The sequence below is a fragment of the Pseudopodoces humilis genome, chromosome 4 (genome assembly GCF_049639895.1).
Source record: "Pseudopodoces humilis isolate 2021_Gansu_Grassland_sample_001 chromosome 4, ASM4963989v1, whole genome shotgun sequence".
NCBI lineage: Eukaryota > Metazoa > Chordata > Aves > Passeriformes > Paridae > Pseudopodoces > Pseudopodoces humilis.
In genome coordinates this window covers 38,913,200-38,931,793 of record NC_142203.1, presented here as the reverse complement: position 1 = coordinate 38,931,793, position 18,594 = coordinate 38,913,200, and the positions used below count along the sequence as shown (strand labels likewise).

The following is an 18,594-nucleotide window of genomic DNA, read 5'->3' as shown; positions in this document are numbered from 1 at the left end:
TGAGGCTTACTCCTTGATTAGTTTTTTGTCTGAAGATAGAGATTTTTGTGTGTATTTTACTATGAGTGCAGAGAATATAACTGATTCAACTGAGGGATGAATTCTATTTGAGAAATGATGTGAAGAAAGCATAGCAGCTGCCTTAAGATATGTACTTATTCTTGTACATGAAAACCACAGTTTGAATAACAGGCACTTCCCCTCAGGAAAATTGGTTGGTTGGTTTGTTTGTTTGTTTTTATATTAGCAAGGTTGCAGATTGGATCCAAAGTTCTTAAAAATTTTATTGAGTATAGGTCAACCATATAAATTATTTAATGCCTTCTATAATGATAACAAGCACAATAAGAAAGTTTTTGAATGTGAATCATCAGCGCTGAGGTTTTTCTGAAATTATCAGTTTTACTGGCAACATTATATACTATTTTCTTAGAATAAGAGATTTAAGAAAATATAAAAATGTAATCAAACAATGTGTATGGTACTACAGCATTCATAAAAGTTAGATAAATCATGAAGATAAACGAATCAAGAGATTTGTCTTTATGTTCTTGACTCTTTGAAAAATGTTTTAGATAAAGACTATCCACCTGAAAGTTCTTCTAGATAGATCATAGTATATAGAAAATTTGGTATTTTGTTTGTAACAAACTATCAAAAAAGTTGTAAGGTCAGTTATTATTTAAATAGGTTCTCTGTTGATCTAAAGGAGGTTATTGGCATAAAATGACCATGTAATTGACTTAGCCATTCCTATAAATTGCCCTTAAGATATGCTGAATGAGACACAACAGTCATGTATTTTAGTTTCTAGAACAGTTTGAAAAGTTCAAGAAAATCACTTATATAAAAAAATACGTCATTAAGGTCAGTAAAGACCCAAATTTAGTACACAGCTCTTCAAGTTCAGGCATGGTTTAGTCTTGTTATAATTTTAGAAGTTTTGATGTAGTTTTTTTCTGTATGGCATATGATTGCTGATTTAGAGAAAAAGACATTTGAGATCCAAGTAGCATTGTTACCCAGTATTGTGTGATCACATTTATAACTGGGTAACATGCTGCCTCAAGTGAGATGCCCACACAGCAGTGAATAATTTGGGGTCTTGGCTGAATGTAGATAATATTTTTTAAAATTTAGATTTGAAAGTTTTGGCGTAACATTTTAGTGCCTCTGTTGTTCCAATTTCTAAAAGTGAAGTTTAAAACTTTAGGAGTTTTAGGAGTCTCCATTCATTGAATAATTAAGAAAAAAGTACTTTTGAGATTCTCAGTTGGAACCATGAGTCTACATTGAGGATGAGAAGGATGTTTTACTGGTTTTAGTTTGATGACCTACTAAAACGCTGGCCTCTCCAGTTAAAAGCTAGATTTTTCACAAGTGTCCTTCTGTTTTTCTTCAGACTACCTTTCAGTGTCATTCAGCTCAGAGGTAAAGTACTTGTAGTAGTATAGTAAATTTGCACAAGTTCAAGAAATTGAAGTGCATTTGAAACAAATATTCAGTTTCTGAAATAATTGTGGACTGGATTCTATGTGTTTGTTCGTTAGTTTAATAAATCTCAAGCAGTCATTTTCATTCCCTTTTCCTATTAACTGCACTGCTGAACACAAAAGCTGTGTTATGTGCAAGAATGAGTGAGCTTATCCATTGCAGAAAGGAGTTATGTTTGGTATCTAAAGAACAATAACAGTTTGCTGCCTGACTGATCAATGCTGGATCAAGTTCACATTCCCAAGCTTCCACTCTCCCACATACGTACACAGGAGGCAGAAACATAGCAAACAGAGGGAGGACAGGCCCTCTTTTATGCAGAAATGTTGAACTTAGACTTGTCTAATAAGGACACAGCTGGGCTTACATGGCAATAAACATAAGTTTTAATTATTGCTTGTAAAAACATCAGAAAAAATGCACAGAAGTTAGCACTAATTAATTTTTAGCCTGTTCATTGTTTTCTTTACTCAATGGAAACAAACCATAAAGGTTTAAAATATTTTTCATTCTACATTGACAGAATTTTTTTCTAGTTTTTGTAGTTTTTTTTCTATTAGTGTAATTAGGAAAGAGTAGCCTTTGAGATATCTGAAACCTCTCCAGTTTCAAATTCCTTATAAGTAATTTTAGTGAATTGGAACAAGGGTGTGAAATAATAATAAGTCAAATGCGACTCTAGGAAACAATATTTGAGATCTTTTTAGTTCAGAAAGAAAAAGAATTGGGCCTGAAACTGAGGTAAAAATCTTATGTGACGGAAACAGGTTGCTGTATACCCTCCAGAGTGGTCTGTGGTTTTTAAAAGAACACACATTTTACTTCCTGGAAATTTTTCCTAGGCTTTTAAAAAAACTTGTTTGTAGCTGAAAAGAGTGAATACCTGGGGAAGATATATTGTAACATGTACTCTGTATCTGAAATACATGCAGCCCTCTGTGTGCTGACCTGAAAAACTGTGACTTGTGGATTAACGTGTAGTGATTCAGTCAGAAGCTTATAGTGAATCCTGAGGGTTCAAATGCTGCTGCTGTATTTCCAGCTGGCTAGACTTGAGAATGGAAGTTCTTGCTTTTGAGCCCTATCCTTTTTTTCAGACACTGCAGAAATGCTGAGTTACTGAATACATTTTGAGAGCGATGATAACCAAGTTTTTGTAACAGTCTTCATTCCATCTCCACCAGTTCATTGTCTTCGACACAAGTCAGCATGAGCAATGTTGAGATATTTCTCAGTTTATAGTACCTTCCTTATTCCTTTTGACTTAGTGATGCTTTAGAGTCAGATTGAAGACACAGATGTTTATCACCTCTTTAAAAATGGAAAGTAAGTGATTTTTCTAAAACTTATTCCATCTCCATAAAGAAGGAATGCTTTATCTATTCTGTCTACTCCCTTCTAAGGTCAACAAGGAATTTAAATGCTGAAATGAGAATGTCTGAAGAAAGATAGTTTTGAAAAGTCAACAGAGCCAATATGTGTCATGATTCAGTTTATGGTTAATTGTCCTTAACATATGGGTCAGCAGTATATCCTGGCCAGAGGGCTGGAGAACTTTTGTTTTGAGTATGTTTCATTAGTAAAGCCATCAGAAGTATTTCTGATCACTTCAGTGGACCAGTAAAACTCAAATTTCAATACCTCTGGAAGTTGTATTTTATTTCTTCAACAAGAAATTCAACAAACAAGTGAGGTTCTATCAAGCTAGATCCAGGCCTTAGCCACACACACTCCCAGCAACTGCTAAAAATTAACTTTGTCTTGGCTGAAATTAGGACATTATCCGCTCGTTATTCTTTACCATTTATATCACGCCCAGATCCTACACCTTCCAAATGTATACACATATACAAGCACAGGTATCATTTCTGTATATATCTTCCAGGGCAGGAGGGCTGGTGTAGTGCTGGTGTTACAGTCTGCATCAGAAGCTCATGTCTGCTAGAGCAGTCCATACTCGTTTTTCATGGTAGCTCTGTTTGTGTCAGACACTGGCAGTGTCATTCAGCAACCAGTATTACACTGTTCAACATTACAGACTCTTATCACCACAAAATCAAATCCCCCTGAGGTACACTTCATGTCACACTAACTGTTCACTTCATGTACACTAACTGTCAGTGAAGAAAGTATATCACTTTTCATTTTCAGGTAGCTGGCTGTATGGTGGGACCTCCTCAGCACATGTCGCCTTTTCCTCCTCCGATGATGATGGTCTGAAACTTTCATCTTGGAAGCAGTTAATTCCAAGATCCCTGGGTGACTGGGGTTCAAAATCTTGTCGTTGTTCAGGACCCCACTTGCAATAATTTTTCTTTTGTGTCACATGATAGAGAGGATTTACAATCTGACTGTAGTCTGGAATACGCATCTTCCAGAAACCCTTAGTGCCTAGGAATGTCTGTGTTTCCTTTTTGCAGGTCAGTGATGATTGTCTTGGTTTAAGATAGTGTTATAAATAAAATCAGCCAAATTTTATCAATAAGGATTTTATTTTGCAAAAAAATTTGCAAAATCGAATTTCAGAACAGCCACAATCAAAGTCAGCATCGAGCCCGGGGTAGGTGCTGGATGAACTCCAAACCAGCCTCTTTTACACTGGTTCCCCCCAAGTTCACAAACTGCCCTTCGGAGAGCCAAATTTTATACCGTTTTTTTGGCCTGAGGCTATGCAACTTCAGTTTTTTTTGTCCTTCTTGTGTCGTTACATATTCATATTTCTGCTGCTGGTCTGTTGATGAGATTTCCAAGAACCGAAGAGAGTTTGAGTAGATTTTCGGGATCTGGATATTAAGATGCATGGTCCTGAGGAATTAGACTAGATCAGGCGTTAATCACTGGGTTGTTGGTAGGCCCATCTTGCCTGGGTGGACCCATCTTCTCTCGGTGTTTTCTTTGTTCTCTTGCAAATTACTCCTCTTTCTGGGTTCCCGGCAGCAGCTTTTGCAATCCCAAGTCATTTGTGTTTTATGCATGAAAAAGAATGCTTTATACCTGATTTTATACATGTACAATAAAACGCGAATTATACCAACATATATTACAGATAATTTAAGGGGAACACTCTAGAATGAGTTTTAATCAATCCCCTTCCACCAATATGGAGAAATGAATACAAGTAGCTGTTACAAGTGAAAAAGTAATAGTTCACTAAAAAACTGAAATAGCAATAGGTAAAAAATAATAGTAATAGTTACTAGTTGGATAGTTACAAAGTTGGTGACATCTCATGGACCCCCCAGCAACAAAGAGAAACTCAAAATGGCAGCATATGCCCTTCCCCAAAAGGGCACCGGGCATGGGCAAGCACTGTAGGGAAACAGAGGGCAGATGGTGGCTGCCCTCCCCACCCTGGGGTCAGGCAGGGGCTCCACTGGCAAATGCAGCTGGCAGACTCTGGCAGCGGGCACTCGGCTAGGGTGCGGGACTCGTGCGGGGCGCTGGCCGTCCTGTCGGCAGCAGAAGCAGTGCGGCTGGCTGGGGCACCTCGCACTCGCGCCTTTCCGCCTCAGCCAGGTGCTGCTGGTGGGCTGCAGTGGCTGCACGGAGCAGGGCGCTCTGCTCCTCCGGGCCTGCAGCCAGGTGATGAAAAATTCACTCTGAAACAGTTCTTGATTGTGACATGCAGCCTCTTGAGTTGCTACTGTTGCAAGTAGAGGCAAGAAAAAGCCGGAAGGCAAGCCAAGTGGCCAGAGAGAGGCAAGAGGGAAACTCTGCCTTGGTGCCTTGACTGTTAAAGGTCCTGGGACAGCCCCAGCCCTTTCGTTCTGTTTGCAGCCCCAGGATCTTATAGAGACAGTAATGATTTTTGGGCACAGAGAGGTATGGAATACAGTAACTTTTTGGGCTATCCAGGACAGAAACATAGCTGCTGCATTGCTAACCATGTCCATTGGACTCTAATGATGCCCATTTGTCATTTTACTCCTAAATACTGAATTTTAAATGCTGAATTTTCTGGGCAAGTCCCTTGACCTTGCTTTATGGCAAAACTAGCCTTCAGGAGGATTTGGCTTATCTTCTCCCCTTTCTCTCCCTTTTTTTTCCTGTGCTGTGTTGCCCCCATACTGTGATGCCATCACTGTACTGCAAGTGTTCTGGAGCCTCCCCCTTTTCCAGTGCAGTCTGGATCAGTCCATGGCAAATAGTGGGGCTATGTTTCCACCCCTGGGGCAGTCAGTTCCAAGTGCACAGCCCTCCAGCTGAAACCAAACTGTGGCCTGACTAAACCTGTGCTGCTAAAGGAATGGGAAAAAACACATTAGCAGTGTCAGTGGTGGCACCACTTTGCTGCCTTGGACTGTGCCTTCAGTCTGTACTGAAGTTCCAGCACATCCAGCACAGCAGTGCTCAGAGGTGGCATGATGTCGTTCAGGCCACGACAGTCCACTGTGAGTTTCCATTCTCCATTGGACTTACACACTGGCCATACAGGGCTGATAAAGGGTGAGCAGGGCTTGCTGACCACTCCCTGGGTGCCCAGCTCACAAATCCTCTCATGGGTGGGGACCACAGAGTCCCAGCTGGTGCAGTGATGTGGTAGGGATCAGTACCTGTTGTTCTTCAACCCTCAGCAGTCCCACAGCAGAAGGGTCCTCTGAGAGACCAGGCAAGGTGTTCAGCTGTCTAATTTCCTCTGTCTCCATAGCAGCTATCCCAAAAGCCTAACTATGACCTTTTGGGTCTCTGAAATACCCTCTCCTGAGGTAATCTATGCCAAGGATCCATGTAGCTTCTGGGCCAGTCGCAGAGGGGTGTTTTTGCCATTCATTCCCAGCCAGGCTCACTCAAGCTTCCAGTAGAGTCAGCTGTTGGGATTCCCTTGTCACCCCAGAAATAGAGATGGATTCTACCTCTACATGTCTTGATGGCATCAGGGTACTTTGTGCTCTGATGTCATACCCTTGCATGACTGATGTGCCAGGGCATTGGATCCACACAGTCCAATAGATCTGATTCTCCCTCTCCTCTGCCTGTCTGGAGTCAGGGCCCCTCTGGTCATGGTTCACTTCTTGTAGATATAAACTGAGGTCCTTTAAGACAATCAGAAGTTATATCAGCCCTTCTTTTCTGTCTGAGGGAGGACTTGCCCATTGGAAACTGGAGTGGCATTTATCCTTGAAAAAAATTTCCAGTGGTACCTGTTCTTCACTTCAGCTCACGTAGCCATGCTGTTAGTGCAGAGGTGGGTTTTCCATCACACTTCCTCATGTCCTCTCTGACGTGATTCAGGTAAAACCACAGGTTACCTCACAGTTTGTACTCTCTCAAGCTGAGAGGTGCTTGCTGCCAATAGCAGAGACTCTGTTCCCATAATAGTGAGGCATGGGACATTTCCTCTCCAACTTACCTGAGACACCCGCATATTAGTGAGAGCACCTGGTGAAATCAGGAGGGGAAAAAAAAAGAGCATTTTAGTACACCCTGAAAATACCATATTCTAGATAATATAGTCTGATACATTAATTATTTCTCTTACATGTTATGTAAGATTATTTAGTAATAAGATTTAATAAGCTTATTATTTAGAGATCCAGTGCTCATGTGGTCAGAGATATTTTTCTTTATCAGATTATGAATCTGATCATGCAACTAAATAGGTGGCTGCATGAGTGGTGACTCATCTGTACCTAAGAACTTTTTTCACAAAGCAGAGTTGCCAATGTGGATACAAAGAAAATATTTGTATAATCACTTTGAAAAAATATTCCTGCTGCAATATATGAAAGCTGTGTTGCAGTGTACTGAAAGCACATCCTCAAAGTTATTGTTTCAACAGGTTTTTGTCTCTTGGAGGTAGAGATAGTTTCAGGAGGAGCAAGTTTGACTTGAGCAGAATTTCTCTGGAGGGATGTTACATTGAAAAGTACCAGACACAGCATGCTGATCTGGAAAGAGCATGTTTATACCAGCACAGCAACTCTCAGAGGAATGATACCATTTAGATGTATGATATCAATATAAATTAGCACTTTTCCTAAAAAATGGATAATGTCAGAAAAACTTGAGTTTTCGATTCAGTGGATAAAGCTGTATCCATGAAGACTGCACAAAATCAGTTGGAGAACTTGCCGTTTTAACAGGAGTGCATTCTGGGCTAGATTTATTTTCAGTAGTTTTTATGTGGTGCTGATATACTGTTTCTTGCAATGTGGATGCGTCAGCCATCTTGTCATTTTCAGATGTAGCCCACTGCCTCCTCAGTCTCTCTGTGAAGTCCTGGTAGCAGTAGCACTGTTGAAATCCTTGCAGTTGTTTCCCAGTCAAATGTTTCAAGCCATATTTAATCAGCAAGTGAGCTACCAGATAAAATACTTTTTTGTATTTTCATTTTCTGAACCTTTTCACAAAAGATTTGAAGCCACGTTTTTTCCTGCTGAAACAATTTTCTGGTCACACAAATTTTTCTGAGGGCACATTGTATTCTTAGTTTACAAGTAAGCTAATTTTCTAATTTAAACTAGAGTACTTTCTTTCCTCCTATAAATCATCCTGTTAATTCTACTTTAAATTATCCTTTTCTGATGTCACAGTGATGATGGCATTAGCCTGAGAAAGTAGTCTGTGCCATTCTAGCATGGTAGAATGAAACTGGTGGTGGGAATCCATATTTTGTTTTCTGTTCAATGGGAATTGTAGAAAGATACAAAACTGCAATTGTATACTGGTGAAGTTAACTGTATCTTGTAGGAGAAAATTCCTTCTCTGTGTAGCTACTGGTGTCCATGTAGATATGAATATATAAATGTCAAGGTGTATGTGTGATGTAATATTCAGTAATTGAGGTTCTAGAAAGGAGATGTTGGAAAATTACTTGGCTGCATTAGTCGTCAATTTCCTCTGCTTTACAGGAGCTCTTCTGAAGTTCATTTACAGTAAAGATTTTTATTCCTGCATTTCCCATTTTTTTTTATTTTTGCCTTCCAGTATCCAAGGACTGTTGAAAAGCCAACAAAATAGTATCAATTCAGTGTTCACCTTAGGTGAAACCACCTTCTTGGTTTATCAATACTGGTCGTTTCTGCATAAGAGTAGCACAGAGGAGCTGAAGTTACAGGCAACCTATGCAAAGGAAAAGTTCATTTTTATGGTTTTTCACTGAGTTATGAAATACCATTAGTAGCAATCACAGCCAGAACAATTTTAAAATAGTTCCCGTTTCAATGTAAAATGAAAGAGTTGTTTGCTGCAAAAATATTCTCTTGTTTTCTAGGTTGTCTGTGATTCTGCATGTTCATTGTGTGCTTGGGATCTGGTGTGACTTGATTAAGAGCTGGTATAAATCATTGCTTAAGTCCAGCATATTTGGTCTGTATTCACCCAATTTGTAGAAAGTGCTACCTCCTCCTCCAGTTTTTCAAAATTAAGTTCTATTTAATCCTGCTGCTGCAAGAATAAGGGATCCTAATATGACATGTATAACTGCTTATTCCCAATCATAATTGCTGTATAGGACAGATCGGTTAGCAGTCTCTGAAAGATAGTCTTCCTGATTAAAGATGGACATGCAGGAAAGACTAATCTCTAAATTTCTATTGTGAAGGGATTCAAGTATGACAGCCAGTGTCATGTGGACAGCAAATAGGATATGGATGGAGGCTAATGCAGTCATTCCCATTTTAAATTTGGTGTGACGCCCTTTCATCTGTGTAAGTAAGCTTTTCAAGTATGGAGGAGCACAGTAGGCAACAGAATGTTCTTAAAACATCTTTTCTCCCATCCCTTTCTTTGCTTTGTTCCCTCCTCTTTCACAGCTCCCCTTTTCTTTTCCTCTTCCTCCTCTCTCTCTTCCCTGCTCTCTCCCACTCCCAGCAAAAATTCCTGCTCTGGTTATGAGCTAAATCTTATTGACACGTCAATAAACAGAGATAAGAGTTGATTGGTAAGAGACACGGCCAGTGTGCTGTGACCACCACTTGTTAGGTCCACCCTATTTCTGCCACTGCTTTCTGTCTTCTGCATGCTATCTGTAAGGGCAAGTTGGCTCTTACCTGACACTGCAGTGCTATCATCTTAAGAGTAGGTGAAGTCCAAGTTAGGATATGCACAGCAGTCAGCACCAGGGAACTTCAGATGTTGGCTTCACAAGGTACATTACCATAAGTCAGTTAACTGAGATGAAAAACAATTCCTCTTGAATTTCCTTCACTGCTGTGCAGCCACTAACAAGAAAACAAGAGCCTCCTCTGAGTTTGAACACACAGTATGTTTGTGTGTTTGAGGATTTTCATCCCAAATCAGCCTCAAGATCTGTAGGTCTGAAAATGTCTGTCATAACTTTTTTCCCCTTAGTTTTTTCTAAACATTTTACAGGAAAGGAAGTACTTCAAGGAAGTCCTTTAAATGACTTAAAGTATAAATATGTTTAATTGTTTCTATGGTCCAGTGTTTCCCATAATTACTTCTGTGGGAAAGCACAGTCTAATCTGTTAACTGATCCAAGGAAATACTGTTTAAGTAGTTTCATTAATTTGTGTTTGCCAGTAACATAATTTTTTGTTCATTCCCTTTGAACTATGTTCTGTTCTTTCTTCATTTAAATACACTCAGTTCAAGAGTTAATTTGTAGACACTTTCAGAATTACCATTTAGTAGAAAAATCTATTGTGGCTTTACAAAGTAAAAATGTGCTGTTTATACTAGTTTCAAGTAGACCTGTTGTGTGAAATAAAAAACTACAGTAAGATTTTCTTTTGTGATATCTCAGTTTAAAAAGTTCTTCTTTGTCTAATGCTTCATAGTGATGTTGCTTCTATTTAAAGAATTGAGTTTGATCTTGGCTTTGATCTAAAGCTTTTGATCTTGAAAGAAGGATGTTGTGGCTGTAAAACAAAAAGGCTAGGAGAGATTTTTTTTCTGCAAGTGATAAAGGGATACTCTCAAGATTTAATAGTCACTTATTGGATCTTTATTTACTTAAATGTCTTTACAAAGTACATCTAATTCTATATATTGAGGGTTTGCTTACACACATGCTTTAATGCTCCCTATTCTTTAGCTAGAGCTGAGATTTCCTTTTGAAGCTTTCACAGAATATAGCAATATGAGTATAAATAATTTTCTAGAGTATGAATAATTTCTAAAATACTGACAATACTTTAGTAACATCATTTTAACTATAACAAATATGATGCACTCTATCCTTTGCTGCCTCTTGTTTTTTAAGTAAAAACACAAAAGCACTTGATAAAATCCTAACTTAGGTATTAATAGTATTTGGATTTTGCATAGTTGACATAAGAAGGGCACAAGAGTACCTGATGAAGTCCCACACCTTAATTTAATGACCTGCTCACAGCATGTTGTAGAATAAATAAAGCCTATAGCCAAGGCTTTATTTATCGATAATGGGCTTGGTGTGGTACGGTATACCTACAAAGCTGCTTTGGATCTTGCTTTTAAGATGCATTTCAGACCCTCCAAGATAGCGTAGTTGCTGGATTCTGGATGTGAGAGCAAGTACCAAGGCCAGTGCTGTAGCAGTTGGTGGTGATCATCCTTGAACTATCCCCACTAGGCCGTTCCTCTGTCCGTAAAGACCTGTGACAGAGCATGTTCATAGTCAGGGTCTCGAAGAGAGTGCGTATGTCTAATAATGAGAATGTAAACCGTGACGAGCATGGATGTGGAGGCTATGAATGGCCCTCCCGTCGGCGCGGAGGGAGGGAGCGCGGGCCGGGCCGGGCCGGGCCGGGCCGGGCCGGGCCGTGCTGTGCTCCACACCTGCGGGGCGGGGCGAATGGTGCCGAGCCGGGCCGGGCCGAGCCGAGCCGAGCCGAACCGAGCCGAGCCGAGCCGAGCCGAGCCGAGCCGAGCCGAGCCGAGCCGGGCCCGCGGCCGCCCCGCTGGGGGTGTCTCAGGCGCGGCGCCCTGGCCGGGCCGCCCCGGAGCCGGCGGGCCCTGACGTCTTTAAGGCAGGCTCCTCCTCTCCGCGGGGCTCCGGGGGCCGGGGCGCGGGGGCGGGAGACCCTGAGGAGGTGTTTCATTTCCTACCGAGGGCTGCGGTGTGCCGCTGCCGAGCCCGGGAACGGCCGCATGGCGTGGGACGGAACGGGGCGAGGCGGAAAGGAGCGGGCGCGGCTCCGGGGGCTAGCGGCCGTCGGACCTCGCTTCCCCTGCGCTGCCGCCTCGGGGCCCCGGGGAGCAGAGCGCATCGCGGATCCTCCGCGGGCGATCCCGCCTCACCGTGCGCTTTCTGCCCTGTGTAGCCCCTGCTGGAGGAGGGAGAGACGTGGAAGGACTGTCAGCTCGTCCAGCAAGTGAGCGGCGAGGTGAGGAGGAAACCTTTCACAGCTGTTACGTTGCACCCTCTTCTTCCCCTTGCAGATCTGCTCCTGGAGTTTTCTACCTGACACACCATCCCCACCCTGACACGCTTTTGCTTTAAAAAAGAATTGCTTTTGTATTAAGAATAAAAATATTAGTATGGAGGAAAAAAAACCAAACAAAAACCACCAAACGGTACTACTTTAGTCAATAATAACAACCACGCCATCCAAATATGGCTTTGGTAGTCTGGAACAGTGTTCGAGTGGGTGGCTGGAAATAAATCTCTTACTTGAAATAGAAGTGTAAGGGATAAAGCGCAGAGGTTTTTTCATACTGCAGTGATAACTTCCTATTTTGCAACCTGGTCTGACATCAAAATGTTCTTTGTGAAAAAGCACTTAAACCAAAAGCTCTAAGATGAAGAACATCACCTCACACTTCGATCATGTGCAAGTAATAAGCAGATTACCTCAGACCACATCACTTTAGAGAGGAAAAGTGCTTTTTTCTTTCCAGTGAAGCAGTGAAAAAAGTTGTCTTGAGACTCTTTATAGCTCTTTACTAATGCTGAGTAACAGCATTAGTAAAAGTACAGTCGGGTTGCATCTTCTACCTAAAAAATCACCATGATTTTGAACTCCAGGTCACAAAATGGATTCAGACAAACCGGAGGATCAGAAAAAGCAGCAAAAAGAAAATGAAGCAGGATGAAGTTGTTTTCCAGCAGGTAAGCAATCATGATGTCAGTTTGTGTATGGGACAAAGGGCAGAAGATTCAAAATGCTTTCTGATTATGTCTTCTTAAGCTTGGTAGAGATGTTATTTAGTGTCTTCAACAAGATAATAGTAAATGGATGTTACAGATAAGGTTTCAGAGTCAGTACGTAGATACAATGGCAAGAAATTAATAACCTCTTTAGACGTCTGTATTCGGGAGACAAAATTTTCATGTATTTTGTATTTAACTGGGACATTCTCAGAAAGAAAGCGAACGATGCTTTCATCAGAGAAATACAGCCCTTGAGAGCTTTTGACAGGACCTGAAGCACTTTTTTCAGATACTGGTAGGTGAGAGACAGTTTTTATGGTAGATATTGGAACAATAATATATGTGATGTGCTTGTTGAAAGAAAATATTTGGACTATGTTGTTGACTCTTCATTCAGATGGTGAATTCAGAAATCATCTGTCTGTAGTATAGATTTCAGTTAATGAAAATGTGATGATTATTTTAAAAATTACTACAGAAGATTTTAAAGCCTGAATACAACCAAATTTAAACTGGTTTTAAACCAGTGAATTTTGATTAATCTATTGTGAAAGACCTGTTCTATAAGGTTGCGTTGACCATTTAAATTGCAATGTAGAGAGGTAAGTTGTTAACTGATACTAAATAGCTGTGTTCTGTCTCTTGAGGGGAAAAAAAAAGGTGAATAAAGATGCACTTCCAAATGCATTATTAGAACTGTGATTTTTTTTTTGCTTGCTTTGGTTTTGAAAACAAATTTATTATTGTATTTTAAAGCTCTTGTTACTTTTAAAGGATTAAAAGAGTAGTGTGTTGGTTTGCTGTTTCAACAGTGCTTCTAAAATGCATCATGAATCATTGCTGTTTCTGTAGCCAAATTCTTGATAGCATGACTGCCAGCTCCTGGGATATGTTGCCTTAGTATGGGCATTGCAAGTATATGACAAATGTCCACAAAGTACATTGTTGTGGGTGGATGATTTACCAGCTCCATGCTTAGCTAAAAATTGCCAAATAGCATCCTTTAATTCACGACTTTTCTTTTGTAACTGGAATACATAATTTAGGAAAGATGTTCTCTGTTGTTGTGCTTTAGAATGGTGTGATCTAAATCGAGATAGCATAAACTGTTTCACCAGGTAATTCCATTTCTGTTCATATATCTGTATGTGAATGTGTGTTTGTGTGCATGTGTAGCATTTGATTTGTATTTGATTGTAGCATTTGCAATCATTTTATGCTAAGATGAAGAAGATTTTTGTAAGATAAAAATTGTATTGCCTTGGGAATTTGTGAGCAAAATGCATTGGTGGTACAAATAACCCTAGTACAAACCAGACTGCGTGCATTTTGAAGCACTTTTTAAATGGCGCAAAGTAGATCCTCTGTTACACCTTGAACAGCAGGTTTAAAAGTGCTTTATGCTGTTATACCAATCCTACTCTCTTTTTATAGGAAAAAGCTTCATTAGTGCAAAATTCCTTTGTACTGATAAAACTCATTTTCTGCTGAGGATGTTGTTCTCCAAGTGTTCCACAGTTTGTGAGAGAGAACTTCAGCATGTACCTTGCAGTGATAGAAATGCAAAACCTGATGTGTAAACATAAGATATACTCATTGTTTCAAATAGTAATTCTAGAGCAAGGTCTGTGGGTAGACATATGAATTAAAATTGAAGGCAAGCATAACCATTGTATTCTACTATCTATAAGTATAATTAATTCATGGAGATCCAGGGCAGATTCACAGCACTGCATTTGCAAGGTACTTAACCGCATGGGAGGGAAGAGGCGTAGCAATAATCTTATATTTGATAGTAAACCACTATTCACTGAGATTGGAATTTATGTTGCCTAGAAGTTTGACCATGGCAATGGTGACATTTTCAGTAATGTTACAGATAAGAGAATAGAGGAGGAAAAGAGTGAGGGACCTCCCTGGTGCTAGCAGAGCTTTATTATTTGGTTTCAGAGTTGGTTGCACTAGGTTTCCAACCTTGACTTACCAGTGCAATTCCTACTCAGTGTAGGTGGTGCTAACCTCTGTTGCATGAGAATTATTGAATTATTATTGAAGTTGTGTCTGCTTATAGAAGAAATAGCAATGTACAGAAGTTAAAATGGCATTATAAAAAAGTTAAAGTATCTTCAGAAATAAACAAGAGAACAAGAAAAAGAAAAGCGTGTAATGGAAAAGTAAGGCTACCTTGAAGATAGCAGAGAAATAGAAATAAAGATGTGGAGTGAGAAGAGGGAGGTGAGAAAGCAAGCAATAATAAACACAAAAGTCAGAGAGTTGGTAGCAGCTCATATTACAACTGTGATTAAAATAAGGATGCTAATGTATTTTGCTACAGCTATAAAACTGAGCTTTGCTTTGATCTTGCTTATCCTTTCAAAACAAGCACCAGCTTATTAAATATAGCTTCTAAATTTTCAAAACAAGCACTAACTTTTTATATGTAGCTTCGAAACTTCCATCTGCCTGTGCTGTTGGACTTTCCACTAAGCTTTCATGTGCCTGTGCTGTCCAGTTTTCCTCTATTATTTTTCTTCTTTGTGATAGGAAATCCTATTTCTAATACAAGATGGATGACTTTGCTGTACTGAGTCACTGCCAAATCAAAGCAACTGCGTCCAAGTACAGAATCTAGGACAGAAAGATAACTGTATGGAATAAATGAAACTGAATGGTGAAGGAAATATTGCTGACAGCTGCCGAGGAATTGCTTATTGAAAAAAGTTGCCTTCTGAACAGTTAAGTTTGTAGGAGCTGACTTTACATCCACTTATATGTATTTAAATAACATTTGGGGGGATACTGTGTGCTGGGTGAAACTACGTTACTGTAGTGTTAACTGTGCTCAAGAGTGGGGAAGCTTGTGTAGAAAGGTGTGGTGCTGCTTTCCAGTGTGGATCCACACGGTGGATTACAGCAGTGGAACAGAATCAGTGTGTGAGAAAGACTTCTATCCGAATAGCTGAAGGTTCTCTTACTTTAACTCTTATTTATTTAGGGTTTTTTTTGTTTGTTTTTAAGCTTTTTAAAATTTCTAACCTTTTTGCTCTTCTATCTCTGAAACTCCTTATATTTTCTTAACACCTTTTATGCTAATTTTTTCTTTCCTACTTCTTTTTCATACCTTATGTCTCTCGCTGTCTTCTTTTGACTCTTTTGGTCACCTTCAGTACTGTTCATTCCTTTCTATTTACTTTCAGTCTCTCTATCTGTTTGAAAGAAATAAAAAATCAAGTTGAAAAATTAAAAAAAAAAGTTACCTTTTGTTCACCATGTTTTCTGCTCATAATTTTCTGTAGCTACTCTTCTTACAATATGTGTACACATACACAAATTTAAACGCATTCACTTTTTGCATTTCTACTTTTGTCCTCCTTTCTGTTCTTGTTTTCTATTTTTTACTCTTCATTTAATATTATGCTCTTCATGTTGTCATGTATCTAGTCAGCACATTTAGCAGTCAATAGGTGTATCAATAGAGAATGCCGTTAGTATATGAAATTTAGAGAAGGTGTAACATAGTTGGTAAGAATTACTTGGTTAAAATAAGCGTTGTTTTATAATGAAGAGTATAATAGAACTGTTAGGTGGTGTTATGATGATGATGATGTTTGTTTTAATAGTTGACTGTGTCTGCTTGAAAAAAAAGATTCCATTATCCTATCTGTGTTAGGCAGAAGAAAATTATCTTCTAGTCAGACTAGTGGAATTGTGGCGTGTGATCTGTATCTGTTGTGGAGAAACATCTTTTCATTTTGAGACTAATTCACTTTTACATGACATTCTATGTCAAAACATAAAAGCTGATTTGAAAATATTCCAGTGTTATAAAATGTATCATCAGATGACATAAAAAGGATACACAGGATTTAGGAAAAACATTGAAATAAGCATGCATATATATTCACACTAGATAAGGAACGTGTTTCCTGCATATGATCAAAAGTGGCTTTAACTGTTTCAGTTTTCGTTTGAGTGTATACTGAAACTCTGGGGAGTGATTCAACTTTTCCGGAATAATTTCTGCTGCTTTCTCAGAAATACTGTTTTCTTGTGTTTAAAATTTGTCTGCTAACCACTACCAATGTGACTTTGATTTTTTTCCTGTTGGTTGTTGCTATTGATTCTTTGTGTCACTCCAGAGATTTACAATTGTAAGTATTTGAGCTGTGTTAATAACTTGAGCAAAAATTACGTCGTTGATATAGCTTTTAAGTTTCTAATAAAAAATAAAAAACCCAAATCAGTTGTGGGTGATGCTAATGCTAAATGCTGTCTTTGCCCTTTAATAATTAATTCACTGCCAAAAGTGAAACACAAGAAACAAATCTTGTAATTCTCTAAAATGAGTTGTCTTGTTATACTGCAAGTAGAAAATATTTCAGAGTTGCATAAAAAAATACTGATAAAGTACATGTAGTATTATAGAGCTGTTAGTTAACTATGATATTTATTCAGGATGGTGTGCTTCTGCTAATTCAGGTAACTACTATTAACATATAATGCATAAAAATTACATTAAATCTTTAATTGACATGTATTTTTTGTTTGTCAAAGTGAGTATTTTTATTTGAATCTACCAAACTAATGATCAAAACAAGGATCAAATCTGAAATAATCTGTTGATTTTGTGCAGTACTTAACAGCTAAAAGAAACATGGCAAGAAGTCCTAAACTGTTATTCAGTGATGTTTGAGTGGTGTTATTTGCTGTACCAAATTCGGTTAATTTCACAGAACTTTCTAAAAACCCTGTAAACTGGCCTTCACTGATTACAGAATACGTTAAATTCCTTTCTCATTCAGAAATTTGAATGGAAAATTTTTCCCAGCTCAAGTACAAGACCTGCCATAAATGTTGTTAAGCTGTCTGGGAAATAGACAGTGTCATTTAAAAGCTATTTTTATGAGTACATAAGAATATAATTTCAGGCCATTGGAATAAAGTAATTTTAGTATGTAGTGCTCCATCCTCAAAAGAGTATTTGTGAATTGTTTGGAAACTTTTTAATTGTGCTGTTCTAAAGAGCTGTTGTTTTTTAGGATAGTGCTGCTTCAGAATTCACCTAAGAAACATTTAATAGAATACGAAAATACTGTGTCTGTGTGTAAAAGAAAAAAAAACAAAACAACAAAACCAAACAAGAGTGACATTTTTTGTTTGGTAATTATTTTTTTTTTTTAATAGTCCAGTTCTGACCACATCAGCTGTATCTTATTTCTAGTAGTAGTATGCCAGGATCAGAGTTTTCTTTTTAATGGCACCCAATCTCTCTTAGCAAGGAATTGTTGTATCCATTTCATATGGAGCCTCCCCGATAGATATTAAGTTGTTAAAGAGTGAATGTGCTCATTACACCACAGTAAGGCCACATTTTTAGATCAGTCAAGCAACTTACCACCATGCATATGCTAATGATTCTGCTCCCTTTCTGACTCTGAGATGACCATCTCTAAATTAGAAGATCTCATGCCAGCATTGCTATGTATTGAAATGGTTTAAAGTTTGCAGATATTTACATCACTGTTAATTATAATTGTTCAAGGAAGCAACTGCCCTGTGCAATTGTAGATTAAGGTCACTTTGTTGTAAAAGACAAGGTTTGTCCAGAAAGGCAGAAAAAGGCAGTTTTAATTAGAGGGGTTTGTTGCTTTTGATTTGTAGGAAGATTTAGTTACACATTTGTGATGGAGCACTGTTTGGCTATCAGTCTCACTGGAGGCATTTTAAGGTGATGTTTGTGTATGTTATCATGTGATGCTATCTAGAACTACATTACTGGGATTGACTACTGCCACTAACTTGTTCAGTCTGCTGTTGACTATCCTATTTTTGGTGGTTGAAACATGATGATTCATACCTTAGCTTAATAAAAATAAGTTTTGTCTTTAATAAAACAGGAAATGGAAAATGTGAGAACAGTTTTACTCTTTCCAAAATAAAAAAAAAACCAAAAAGCATTTGATTATTTTTAATATTTCTCAAGTCTATGTCGCCAGTGTTTACACAGTGAATTCTGAGTGGTGATATAGTGAGTTCTGGGAGCAGAAAGAAGTCTATCCCTC

General features: G+C 38.7%; 1 protein-coding gene across 6 annotated transcripts in view; it reads left to right on the top strand.

Moving 5' to 3' along the window:
- AOPEP (aminopeptidase O (putative)) overlaps nt 1-18,594 on the top strand; it is a 187,735-nt gene that overhangs the window by 99,501 nt on the left and 69,640 nt on the right. For 4 of the 6 annotated variants that reach the window (XM_088054368.1, XM_014252315.2, XM_014252314.2 and 1 more), the window contains 2 exons: nt 11,703-11,765; nt 12,407-12,490. In XM_088054368.1, coding sequence (XP_087910494.1) covers nt 11,703-11,765; nt 12,407-12,490 — 147 coding nt within the window. Of the gene's footprint in view, nt 1-3,645; nt 4,726-11,702; nt 11,766-12,406; nt 12,491-13,607; nt 13,651-15,076; nt 15,699-18,594 lie in introns of those variants that run through there. The other 2 variants (XM_088054369.1, XM_014252316.2) reach the window with 2 other exon arrangements.